The following is a 14,044-nucleotide window of genomic DNA, read 5'->3' as shown; positions in this document are numbered from 1 at the left end:
CCTGTCTCATCCAATCAGATCTCCTGACACTTGTATCCCTGTCTCGTCCAATCAGATCTCCTCACACTTGTATTCCTGTCTCATCCAATCAGATCTCCTGACACTTGTATCCCTCTCTCACCCAATCAGATCTCGTGACACTTGTATCCCTGTCTCCTCCAATCAGATCTCCTGACACTTGTATTCCTGTCTCCTCCAATCAGATCTCCTGACACTTGTATCCCTGTCTCCTCCAATCAGATCTCCTGACACTTGTATCCCTGTCTCCTCCAATCAGATCTCCTGACACTTGTATCCCTGTCTCATCCAATCAGCTCTCCTCACACTTGTATTCCTGTCTCCTCCAATCAGATCTCCTGACACTTGAATTCCTGTCTCATGCAATCGGTTGTATGGCTGTTTTGTTCCCCGGTCTCTGATCTTTCCTGTTTCCCCCCCCAGGAGAGCAGCTGCTTCTATCGGGACAGGTATTTCACATGAGCCCCCTGCAGCTGTACGCCATCACCCAGCTGCTGCGACACGGGAAGCCTACCTGCATCAACGGCGACGCCAAGACCGATCTCGGGCACATACTGGACTTTACATGCCGACTGCGATATTTAAAGGTAGGAACCGCTGTGTGTACCTCATCCACTTGTTTAAAGGGATACTGTAGGGGGGGTCGGGGGAAAATGAGCTGAACTTACCCGGGGCTTCTAATGGTCCCCCGCAGACATCCTATGCCCGCGCAGCCACTCACCGATGCTCCGCCCCCCCGCAGACATCCTGTGCCCGCGCAGCCACTCCCCAATGCTCCGGCCCCGCCTCCGGTTCACTTCTGGAATTTCTGACTTTAAAGTCAGAAAACCCCTGCGCCTGCGTTGCCGTGTCCTCACTCCCACTGATGTCACCAGGAGTGTACTGCGCAGACACAGACCATACTGGGCTTGTGCTATACACTCCTGGTGACATCAGCGGGAGCGAGGACACGGCAACGCAGGCGCAGTGGTTTTCTGACTCTAAAGTCAGAAATTCCAGAAGTGAACTGGAGGCGGGGGGCGGAGCATCGGTGAGTGGCTGCGTGGGCACAGGATGTCTGCGGGGGGCGGAGCATCGGTGAGTGGCTGCGCGGGCATAGGATGTCTGCGGGGGACCATTAGGAGCTCCGGGTAAGTTCAACTCATTTTCCCCGACCCCCCCCCCCCCCCCCCCTACAGTATCCCTTTAAGGTCAGGGTTGGTTATGCCATTGTTTTTCCTTGTACTTGCCGACCTGAGCTCCTTAGCTGTGCTGGTGATTGCTCAGTGATTCCCTGACTAGAGTCAGTCATGCAGCCAGTGACTGCCACAGAACCTGTATGTAGCATGCTTGTTCCGGGTTTGTAGCTCACAAAGTGGGGCAGTATGACGGCCCCGGAGCTTGCAACTTGTTTTTATCCCAATAGATACCTTTTTTTTTGCCGCTACGCTTAAAGGACACCTGAAGTGAGAGAGATATGCAGGCGGCCATATTCAATCAGTTCATTTTACCTGCAAGAAGCCCCAAGTAAGTTAAACTGTGTTTTTTTTTTTTTTTTTTTTTTAAACCCTTTAAATAATACCAGTTGCCTGGCTGTCCTGCTGATCTCTCTGGCTGCAGTAGTGTCTGAATCAATCCAGTCTGAATCCAGTTAGAGCACCTGATCTGCATGCTTGTTCGGGGGCTATGGCTAAATGTATTAGAGGCAGAGGCTCAGCAGGACAGCCAGGAAATGTGTATTGCTTAAAGAGGAGCTGTTAGGTATAGGGTCTCAGAGAAAATAAACACATATATCAGTAGCTAAAGATTGGCTGTACTTACATTACATATGGATTTCACTGTCCACGTTTGGATTTCACAGAATTTGTATATAGTATATGCAGAGATAGATGCTCCTGACAGCTCATGGCAGGTTCCATGTTTTTCTGTCTCCTATGAAGCCAAACGTGTCGTCATGTCCTGCCTGCTTCCTGATCACAGAAAAGCTCCTACTGAATAACACAGTGTGCAGTGAATATTAATGAGCCATGTGCCTAGGAACAATAGCTGACTCCTGCAGTGTACTCTGCCCGGAGATTTATCAGTGCTACGCGCTGGACTGATTACAAGCTGCTGTAACGTCTCATTAGCAGCCGAGGGGAGGGCCCCAGAATGCTTTGCAGTTTAGTATGCGGCTTGCGTCCTTATGGGTCTATAACAGCCTTGCTGATAAGCACACATCAAAGGTAACTGAGATTTTTTTATCTTCACTAATGGCTTTTGGGCTTCCTTCTAAACTCTTTAACACAGGAGAATAGAGGTTTAAATTAGCTTCTGCAGCCTGACAGTTACTCTTTAAAAGAAAATAAATATGAGTCTCCATATCCCTCTTATTTTAGGTGTGCTTTAACTACTTGCCGACCGCTCCACGCGTCAGCCTCAGGACCACTCCACACCGATTGGCGTGAACGGCCTTCTATAGGGCTAGCAGGAGATTATGCACACCGCTCGGAGACTGTTAGACAGCGAAACCGCCTTCTAATACACAAGTACAGCGCTGCGATCTAAGACAACGCTGTACTCGGGACAGCCGTGTGACACGGCTGTCCCCTCCTGAGTCTCGGCGGTGATCGGCTGTCATAGGCTGAACCCTATGACAGCCAATCACACTGATTGGCTGGCGGGGGAGGAAGGGAGGAAGAATATATAAAAAAAGCAGATTTATTAAGAAATTAAAAAAAATGAATATTTTATAAGGAAAAAAAAAAAAAAAAAAAATTAAACACGGTGGGTTGAATCAGACCCCACCAACAGAGAGCTCTAGGCCTTAAAGGAATACTGTAGGGGGTCAGGGGAAAACGAGTTGAACTTACCCGGGGCTTCTAATGGTCCCCCGCAGACATCCTGTGCCCGTGCAGCCACTCACCAATGCTCCGGCCCCGCCTCTGGTTCACCTCTGGAATTTCAGACTTTAAAGTCTGAAAACTACTGCGCCTGCGTTGCAGTGTCCTCGCTCCCGCTGATGTCACCAGGAGTGTATAGCACCACCCCAGTATGGTCTGTGTCTGCGCAGTACGCTCCTGGTGACATCAGCGAGAGCGAGGACACTGCAATGCAGGCGCAGTGGTTTTCAGACTTTAAAGTCTGAAATTCCAGAGGTGAACCAGAGGCGGGGCCAGAGCATTGGGGAGTGGCTGCGTGGGCACAGGATGTCTGTGGGGGACCATTAGAAGCCCCGGGTAACTTCAACTCATTTCCCCCGACCCCCCTACAGTATCCCTTTAAAGCTGCAGTTGCCATTTTAGTAAAAAAAAAAAAAATGTCCTGGTCACTAGGGGGTTGAACACCACGATCCTAAAGTGGTTAAAATGCAAAGGAATGAGAGGGGGGATCTCCTCTGCTTGGCGTAGAGCCGCTATAGAGGAAGGGGAATATTCTGCATGTATCTCTGTAATTATACAAACACGCTGTCATCTGTTTTCTCCTGTCTTTCCCCAGATCAGCGGCACAAAAGGCTGTGTGGGGACGAGTAACATACAGGAGCACTTACTACCCTACGATCTGTCCGTATTTAAATCCCTCTGTCAAGTAGAGGTAAGAAACAAGAGAATGCAGAGGTTGCTGTGTTTTGTTTATTGTGACGGTAATAATAAAACAGTGATTGTGTGTGTGTGTGTGTGTGTGTGTGTGTGTGTGTGTGTGTCTGTGTGTGTCTGTGTGTGTGTGTCTGTGTGTGTCTGTGTGTGTGTGTCTGTGTGTGTGTGTCTGTGTGTGTGTGTGTGTGTGTGTGTGTACAGTGTGTGTGTGTGTGTACGTGTACAGTGTGTGTGTGTACGTGTACAGTGTGTGTGTGTACGTGTACAGTGTGTGTGTGTGGTGTGTGTGTGTGTGTATGTTGGTGTGTGTGTGTGTGTATGTTGGTGTGTGTGTGTGTATGTTGGTGTGTGTGTGTGTGTATGTTGGTGTGTGTGTGTGTGTATGTTGGTGTGTGTGTGTGTATGTTGGTGTGTGTGTGTGTATGTTGGTGTGTGTGTGTGTGTGTGTGTATGTGTGTGTGTTTTGTGTTGATGGTTGTGTGTGTGTTTATGATGTTGTTGTTGTTGTTGTTGTTGTTGTTGTTTGTGTGATCCAGTCATGGACAAACTCTGAAGAAATAACTAAGTTCTTTAGATAATATCTTTTAAAGATGCTCTGAAGTCTCATGTTTTAGCTGCTTTTCCTATATAATCCTCTTCAGCATCATAGAATTGCTGCATCCCCACGGTGGATGAATGATTTATTACAGAGAGTAAAGCCCTGTGAAGCTCCCGGGCTCGCAGGGCTTTACTTCCTAGAAGAGGCAGAGCTTTAGGCTGTAGCTCCGCCTCCTCCGCCGTCAATCTCTGCTGATCGCTGCCTCTCCCCGCCCCTCTGTCTTCTTTCACTGAGAGGGGCGGGGAGGAGGGGGAGATCCGCGGAGATTGATTGCGTATAGGCTGAGCTACAGCTCAAAGCTCTGCCTCTCCAGGAAGAGAAGCCCTGCGTGTCAGGGCAGCATGATCTGCGACCTTCTACTTTGCAGGTCGATTTCACCGGAATAAATCCTTCATCTGCCGCAGGGATGCAACAAATCTACTGGGACAATCATGCTGAAGAGGATTGTATGAGAAAAGCATGTAAAAAACGAGACTTCAGAGTCCATTTAATGACTATCTGTACATGGTTTCATTACAAGCTTTCATAATTTACCGGTAAGTTTCTTTCTCCTTCAGGCATTACACAGAACTGGATCAGACATGTATACAGCCATTCCTTACAAGCGTGTTTATCATTTTCTGGGCATACACAGTAACTTGAAACTGTCAGGTTGTGTACCCCCAGGAAATCCTATATGTTTGTGCATGTAAGGAGTAGCTTTATACAGCTCTGATCCAGTTCTCTATAATGCCTGAAGAAGGAACTAAAGGCAAATGCATTTAAAATAGATGTTTATTTAAGAGAAGGCTTCCCACATCTTCCTGGAGACCGCTGAGTCTGCCCGGGACCCTCCTGAAGATTGGGGCTCCTCCCCTCTCCATGCATCAGCGCAGCCGTACTTTCCAGGAATAGTTGCGCAGCCACATAACCTATTTAAGAAGCACTTGTCAGACATGTTCCGGGATCCCTGCACAGCAATGATGGGGGCCAGGAAGATGTGGGAAGCCTCTGCAGGATCCAGAGGCTTCCCTATTCTAAGGTAAGTATTTATTATTTTTTGCCTTGCCTCTGGTACACTTTGGGAGACCAGAGTTTGAATCCTGGCTAGGGTCAGTACTTATTCAGTAAGGAGTCCTTGGTCAATACTTCCTAACACTGCAGGGTGGCCTCCTGAGTGCGCCCCTAGTGGCTGCAGCTGTTGAGCGCTTTTGAGTCCAACAGGAGAAAAGTGCTATACAAATGTTAGGAGGATTATTATTTATTACTTTAGTGTTGGAAGTTTGCAAGGAAATCTTGTACAATTAGTCATTAGAGGTATTACTTAGAACAGTGATTGTGCCGTTTTTCTACATTTAAGCGGCTCCTGTTCACTAAAATCGTTCCATATGTGTTGTATATTAGCTACATAGGGTTTATTTATGGCCTGCTGATTACGCAGGAGCTGGGACGCTCATGCTACGTACACACATGCGACAACGATCGTTACAAACGACTATAGTCGCATGTGTGTACGCACCTTCAGACTGTCAGAGATGGATAAACAATGGTGACCCGCCAAACTGCGCCTGCCATCAATCTGCAGAGCAAGGCCAGTCAATGTAAGACATGGTGTGCGTCCAGATCTGCAGTACCGATGTATGCATGGGCTGCGCCGAACTCACTATTTTCCCCCTATACTGGAGGAGACCCTCAGTCTCACATTGTAATGACAGCAGGGGCAGCCAGTCTCCAGACACCCATTCTGCCGCTAATGTGACCTGAAAGCTGCATTAGCCATGAAATGCTAAAAGCTTCAAACACAGGAGAATAATATGGGAAGAGGGGGGCCTCTGCCACCGATCGGGACCCCAACCGCACTCTACATCTTGGGGCAGAATGCACCGCCCTCCAGCTCCTTCACCTCCAGGGAAACCACCCAGCACTGATACCTGAATTCAATGCAAAAACACATGAAATGAGCAGCTCCATACTGCGCACTTGTGAGCCGCTCGCCTATGCGCAGTACACAGCCACTCGGGGACCCGAGTACCTCCAAAGCCTGGTGGAGGAGGGGTCAAGACTTATTCCACTTGCACTTCCCCGGGAGGGACAGCTAGGGAACAAGGAGGCCAGGGAAGTCTCTGAGCCTTCCCTCTCTATAGGTAAGTATCAAACATTTTTTTTTTTTTTTTCCACTACAGGTTTTCTGTTAGGCCCAGTTCACACTTGCGTTTAAGTGGCAAATGGACGCGTGAAAAAGGATCTTACCGGTTGATTGGATCCGTTTTCACTCCGTTGCCATTCTGCTGCCTCCGTTCTGTTTCCCCACATCCGACCCCCGACCCCATCACCAAAGTGTATTTTTCTGTTTAGAGGTCAGTTTTTCACTAGTGTGAAGAAACGTTCTGTTCTCTCATTGCCCCCAATGCAGAGCTTCAGCGTCCGTTTCTGTTCCGCTGGGCTCAGCTGTCTGGAAAAATTGCTGCAGCAGGAAACTTGCGCTCCGTTCAGCAGATCGTGCAGAACCGATCCGTTTGAAAAGACGCACGGTAACTGATCCATAGGGTAACATTGAATCCGTTCCCTTCTGAACCACGAACGGACCATTTTTTTTAACTCTGTGCACCGGGCCTAAATGTACTTTTTAGCAGCGCTGTGGAGTCTGTACAAAAATCATCCAACTCTAAAGGTGGCCACACACCATACAATTTTTTAAAATATCTGTTCTATTTAAGAATTGCAATACATTTTTCTGACTAACATTTCAAAAATATGACCAATGCACCACACACCTACGGTATGTTAAATTTTTCCCCAATTATGATAAAAATGATTGGAAACGCTGACAAAATTGCTAGGGCGTGTATATTAATTGACAATCTAACACACACCATACAATCTTTAGAAAGATTGAAGAAAAATATCTGGCATTCCGGATCGATAAAAATCGAAGAGTTTTCAGTCAAATGCAAAAAAACCTTTCGATCGTTTTTATCGAATTGCTGTAAAATCGGATTATTTTATTGTATCGTGTGTGGCCACCTTTACTCTGATTCCTTAGTTTATGAAACCACCCACTCCAAGTACCCAGAATTACCCTGACTCCAACTCCTTAGTCTAAGGCCCAGTGCACACCACAGACCTCCAGCAGATCTGCAAAACGCTAGAGGTTTTTGGAGCAGATTTCAGAGCGATTCTAGGCATGTTTAGAGCGATTTTCTAAACATGCCTAGCGTTTTTTGGAGCGTTTTTGTGTAGCAGATTTCATATATTGTTACAGTAAAGCTGTTACTGAACAGCTTCTGTAATAAAAACGCCTGGAAAACCGCTCTGATCTAGCGCTTTTCAGAGCGGTTTTCCACTTTCCTATACTTTATATTGAGGCAGAAACGCCTCAGAAACCTAAAAAATGCTGCAGCCCGGGAGTTTGCGTTTGGGGAAAAAACGAGCCGCTCTGGTGTGCACCTTCCCATTCACTTTCATTAGCCAAGCGGTTTCCCCCCTGCAAGCGTTTTAAAAAACGCTCCAGAACCGCTCTGGTGTGCACCGGCCCTAATACTTATCAGGGCTGTGGATTTTGTACAAAAATCATCCGACTCCTCAGTTTATAAAACCAGGGACTCCGACTCCGGGTACCCAAAATTACCCCACGACTCCACAGCCCTGGTTTTTAGCCTGGCATTTGAGCTGTAGCTGGCTGAGTGGTCTGCTCCATTCTCTGAATTAGTGCTGTGTGGGGAGGATGTAGCAGCCTACGTCTTGTGTGGGTTTCCTGTACAGATCCTATATCCTGTGACTATGATATTCTAGGTAAAGCCAGTTGTGTGTGGTCCGGTGTTAGTCATGGAGAGAATCCGAAGACGTAACAACAACAGTTGTGTAGGTGATACCTTAAATGACTAACTGCACAACAAGATTTCGCGCAAGCTTTCCACACTTTAAAGAGAAACCCCAACCAAGAATTGAACTTTATCCCAATCAGTAGCTGATACCCCCTTTTACATGAGAAATAGAATGATTTTCACAAACAGACCATCAGGGGGCGCTGTGTGACTGATTTTGTGCTGAAACCCCTCCCACAAGAAGCATACCGCGGTACTCTGGGCAAACTGCCACAATGTAACAATGTTCACAGACAGGAAATGGCTGTTTACAGATGTCTCTAAACCTGAAGTTTGGAAAGCTTGCAAAGTAATCTTGTACAGTTAGTCATTAAAGGTGTCACCTGCACAACTGTTGTTGTTATGTCTTCGGATACTAGGTAAAGGCAGCACTCTAGCATAATACACCTGGATAAACCAGACATTCCCCATCTGTAGATCATTGATCGCTCTGCGTTTTACATTTGCATTTTACAACTGTTCATTGCAGAGAGTTGTGATTTACAATTTTGACCATAGACTTTCATTTAAAGGAAACTGAAGTGAGAGGGATATGGAGGCTGCCGTATTTACTATATTTCCTGTTAAGCAATACCAGTTGCCTGGCTGTCCTGCTGATCCTCTGGCTCTAATACTTTCAGCCATTGCCCCTGAACAAGCATGCAGCAGATCAGGTGTTTCTGATATTATTGTCAGATCTGACAAGATTAGCCGCATGCTTGTTTCTGGTGTGATTCAGACACTACTGCAGCCAGATAGACCAGCAGGACAGCCAGGCAACTGGGATTGTTTAACAGGAAATAAATATGGCAGCCTCCAGATCCCTCTCACTACAGTTAGGACAACTGTTAAGTGCCATTTCACATTCCTCATCCGCTCCCAAGTGTGCTCCCAGCCTGAAGGATGGATTTTGTATGCCATCTATTTTATTGACCTGTTTTCCACGTAAGTCCATGTTTTTAATCCTTGTCCCAACTTTTATAGGATCACAAATTTCAAATAGCAACATTTTTTCATAAAAGAATAACCTTTTATTTTTCAACATTTGATATGTTTTTTTTTTTTAGTATTTTTCAGTTAAGTTTAAGATTTAAAGAGAAACCGTGACCAAGAATTGAACTTAATCCCAATCAGTAGCTGATACCCCCTTTTACATGAGAAATCTTTTCCTTTTCACAAACGGATCATCAGGGGGCGCTGTATGGCTGATATAGTGATGAAACCCCTCCCACAGGCAATTTTGAGGATCATGGGAGTTTCCTGTCTGTCAACCTCATTGCATTGTGGGAAATGGCTGTTTACAGTTGTTTCCAACTGCCAAAAAAGCAAGCAGAATCTCCTTCCACTGACAATACCTGCCAGCAGTAAAAATGTCACCATGTGATAAATGTCAGTGTTAATCATGGAGAGGAAAGATTTTACAATGGGCAAACACTGACTAAATCATTTATACATAATTATTGTAAAAATGAAGCACTTTTTAATTACATTATTTTCCTTAGAGTTCCTCTTTAAATGACTTGCAAATCATTGCATAGTGTTTTTGTTTACGCAACATCACAGATTTTTGGGAGCTGTGGTTGTAGTCAGGCCTCTGATACCGGCAGTGGTCATGCTGATTGTTTTGAGGGTTATTGTGGCTTTTACTGCCCTTCAGAGCTGCCTGTACTTTAGCCGTAGAACCCATACATGCACATGCATCCATACACCCACACATGAATGCAATCCGGGGGATTGTTGTTGAGTTGCATGCAGCTTCCCCAGTGCAGACTTGCAGTGACTGTAGAGCTGCTATATGCAAACCTGCACCTATTTATTTATTGTATTTATAAAGCGCCAACATATTACGCAGCGCTGGACATTAGTTAGGGTTACAGACAATATTTAGGGGTGACATACAGCAATATGACAATACAGGAATACATGCAAACCAGATCACACAGCACTGTATGAATACCAGGTAATGCTTAGTCAGTCACTGGATGGAGCATGGAGATTAGGCAACTTAGGTTCTGAGTGAACCTAACTTGCCTAATCTCCAATGCATAGCATGGGTGCACAGTAATGGAGGTGCATGATCAGGTAGGACACAAAAGGAGGAGGACCCTGCCCAAAGGCTTACAATCTAGAGGGAGAGGCAGGGACACGAAGGTAGGGGACCAGAGTTCAGCTGTGGGTTTAGAGCAATTGTGAGGGGTCGTAGGCCAGAGTGAAAAGGTGAATTTTGAGGGCCTTCTTGAAGGTGTTGAAGGAGGGGGCTGCCCTAATGGGTGGAGGTAGGGAGTTCCATAGTGTTGGAGCAGCTCTTGAGAAGTCTTGGAGGCGTGCATGGGACTGGATGATGCGGGGGGCGGTCAGGCGAAGCTCATTGGAGGAGCGGAGTGAGCGGCTTGGTGTGTACCTCTGAGTAAGATCAGAAATGTAGGTTGGACAGGTTTTGTGGACAGATTTGTAGGCCAGACACAGTATCTTGAATCTGATTCTGGACTGGATAGGAAGCCAGTGGAGGGATTCACAGAGGGAAGCTGCTCTGGTGGAGCGATGGGAGGAGTGGATAATTCTGGCTGCCTCATTCATGATGGACTGCAGTGGGGCTGTTCGGGTCATAGGGAGAGCAGACAGCAGGGCATTGCAGTAGTCAAGGCGGGAAATTATGAGGGCATGGATGAGGAGTTTGGTGGTGGCAGAGGTCAGGAAAGGACGGATCTATTTACTGAACAGTCATTGATCTCAGCCCTTATGTCAGTTATTAACTACAGCCAATGGGAAGTACTGTGCTAACGTGAGTGTCCATCGTGCGGCATTGTTTGACCTCAGTGGCTGCTGCAATTGGTCCAATTCCAGGCTGCTTTTATTTGCGTAATTTGCTTCAGCTCAGAATTATGCTTCATACACACTTGAGATACATCTTTGGAAAATGAAAGATCACAGACCAATTTTACCCCCTTCCATGTAGTATGAGAGCCATACCTACACAGTCTATTCTATGGAGCTAAACTCCCCATCAGACAGAAATCTTTGCAAGATGCTGCACACAAAGATGCTGTACACATGCAACAGATCAGTATCTGCAAAAGATCTGTTCCTGCAAAATGCATTCATAGTCTATGATATCTGCAGATCATCATACACTCCTTGTTTAACAGACCTTCATCTGCATTTCTGACAATCATCTGAAGATCCATCCTGGTGGATCTGATCTGCAGATGAATGTCTGTTAAACAAGGTGTGTATGAGATCTGCAGATATCATAGACTATGAATGCATTTTGCAGGAACGGATCTTTTGCAGGAACAGATCTTTTACAGATACTGATCTGTTGAATGTGTCCTGCATCTTTCAAAGATTTTTATCTGTTGGGGAGTTCAGGTTAATAGACTAGACTGTGTAGGTATGGCTCTCATACTACATGGAAGGGGGTAAGATTTCTGTCTGATGGGGAGTGCAGCTCCATAGAATAGACTGTGTAGGTGTGGCTCTCATACTACATGGAAGGGGGTAAGATTTCTGTCTGATGGGGAGTTCAGCTCCATAGAATAGACTGTGTAGAGTATGGCTCTCATACTACATGGAAGGGGGTAAGATTTCTGTCTGATGGGGAGTGCAGCTCCATAGAATAGACTGTGTAGGTATGGCTCTCATACTACATGGAAGGGGGTAAGATTTCTGTCTGATGGGGAGTGCAGCTCCATAGAATAGACTGTGTAGAGTATGGCTCTCATACTACATGGAAGGTGGTAAGATTTCTGTCTGATGGGGAGTGCAGCTCCATAGAATAGACTGTGTAGGTGTGGCTCTCATTCTACATGGAAGGGGGTAAGATTTCTGTCTGATGGGGAGCGCAGCTCCATAGAATAGACTGTGTAGGTGTGGCTCTCATACTACATGGAAGGTGGTAAGATTTCTGTCTGATGGGGAGTGCAGCTCCATAGAATAGACTGTGTAGGTGTGGCTCTCATACTACATGGAAGGGGGTAAGATTTCTGTCTGATGGGGAGTGCAGCTCCATAGAATAGACTGTGTAGGTGTGGCTCTCATACTACATGGAAGGGAGTAAGATTTCTGTCTGATGGGGAGTTCAGCTCCATAGAATAGACTGTGTAGGTGTGGCTCTCATACTACATGGAAGGGGGTAAGATTTCTGTCTGATGGGGAGTTCAGCTCCATAGAATAGACTGTGTAGGTGTGGCTCTCATACTACATGGAAGGGGGTAAGATTTCTATCTGATGGGGAGTTCAGCTCCATAGAATAGACTGTGTAGGTATGGCTGTCATACTACATGGAAGGGGGTAAGATCTCTATCTGATGGGGAGTGCAGCTCCATAGAATAGACTGTGTAGGTGTGGCTCTCATACTACATGGAAGGGGGTAAGATTTCTGTCTGATGGGGAGTTCAGCTCCATAGAATAGACTGTGTAGAGTATGGCTCTCATACTACATGGAAGGGGGTAAAATTGGTCTGTGATCTTTAATTTTCCAAAGACTTGCATCTGATGTGTGTACCCACCTGTAGTAGCAGCTCATTAAAGCTTATTGGAAGATTCAAAAATTAACCAGATACCTAAGCAGAGGGAAGGCTTGTGGGTCCTATAGAGTCTTCCCGCTCCTCTCATGGTGCCCTCATTGCAGCGCTGGCTCCACCATTTGAATCCTCTGCAGCGGGAGGCTTTGAAAGTCTACAGGAGTCCGAGTGCTCTGTACTGCGCATGCGTGAGCGAGAGAAAGCGTGTTTGCGCCGTGTGGAGCCCCCTGTCTTTAGGAGCACTCAGGTTCCCGTACAGTTCCGAACACTTTCAGGGGCAGAGAGCGAGCAGTATTTGACCAAATTGGTTGAATACTGCTACTGAGGGAGCCATTGCGCTGGAACTCTGCGACTTTGAGAGGAGTGGGTAGGCTTTTTAGGACCCAGAGCCTTCCTTCTCCTTACCCGAGTATCTGGTTCATTTTTTTTTTTTTTTTAAAGTATCCCTCGTGGTGAAAGTGGTTAGGCGGACGCCGGTGACCTTTTTAACCATTTACCGGCATTCTGACTTATTAAAACGTCCTGTGTGAGCCTGTTAACGGCAACTGGACGTATTAATAAGTCGCTCGTTCCCGACCCCCGCTCTGCGCGTGTGCGCGCCGTTTCCGTCGGGACTCCGTGTTCTGTGATTAGGGTCCTCTACCCAATCGCAATGCCTGGAATGAATGGAAACAGTCACAGCTAGTTAAATGTGTGATTATATATATATATATATATATATATATAGTGAACACTTCTAAACCTATAATCAGGAAAGTGTGCACACGCGCCATCGTGTGGCCAAAAGGTAAAATTACACATACAGGCACATACATACATGCATACATACATGTATGTATGTGCCTGTATGTGTAATTTTACCTTTTATTAATAAAGCTAATAACTTACACTTCCAAAGCCCCCAGCCCCCCCCCCCCCCCCCCCACAAAAAAAATCAAAAAACTTACATAAATAGTTCCCTTAGGGACTTAGCCTTTTTTAATCTATATTTTATGAGGGTTTGTAATTATGGACCAGACAAAAAAAACAAACAGAAAAATAACCCCTATATTTCCAAATAATATATTGTCACCATACATTGTGATTTATTTTAAACAGTTTAATAATCGGGACAACTGGGCAAATAAAATATGTCGGTTTTATCCACAGGAGAACATTTAATTTTAAAACTATAATGGCCGAAAACTGAGACATAATTCATTTTTTCCATTCTCTTATTTTTCCTGTTAAAACGCAATTAGAATAAACAAATTCTTAGCAAAATGTACTACCCACAGCCTAAGTGGTGGCAAAAAAAATGAGGTATAGATCATTTTGTTGTGATAAGTAGTAATAAGGTTATTGGTGAATAAAAGGGAGGAGCACTGACAGGTGAAAATTGCTCTGGTCCGTTATGGTAAAAAAAAAAACCCTTGGGGGTGAAGTGGTTAATAGCCGAGAAGCTCAGTGCTTTTGTTCAGTGTTTTAATTTGACATGTCAGGTTCTGTGTCTGAACTCTCACTACTCCC

At 45.8% G+C, this 14,044-nt stretch overlaps 1 protein-coding gene across 6 annotated transcripts in view; it reads left to right on the top strand.

Moving 5' to 3' along the window:
• Nucleotides 1-14,044, top strand: part of NISCH (nischarin) — a 151,051-nt gene that overhangs the window by 22,616 nt on the left and 114,391 nt on the right. For all 6 annotated transcript variants that reach the window (XR_011023798.1, XR_011023797.1, XM_068251897.1 and 3 more), the window contains exons 5-6: nucleotides 442-605; nucleotides 3,475-3,570. Coding sequence is in view for 4 of the 6 variants with exons in the window: in XM_068251897.1 (XP_068107998.1) it covers nucleotides 442-605; nucleotides 3,475-3,570 (260 nt within the window). In the remaining 2 variants the exon portion in view is untranslated. The remainder of the gene's footprint in view (nucleotides 1-441; nucleotides 606-3,474; nucleotides 3,571-14,044) is intronic.

Source organism: Hyperolius riggenbachi, chromosome 9 (assembly GCF_040937935.1).
Source record: "Hyperolius riggenbachi isolate aHypRig1 chromosome 9, aHypRig1.pri, whole genome shotgun sequence".
Taxonomy (NCBI): domain Eukaryota; kingdom Metazoa; phylum Chordata; class Amphibia; order Anura; family Hyperoliidae; genus Hyperolius; species Hyperolius riggenbachi.
Note: the sequence above shows the minus strand (reverse complement) of the source record. Positions and strands in the feature narration are given on the sequence as shown.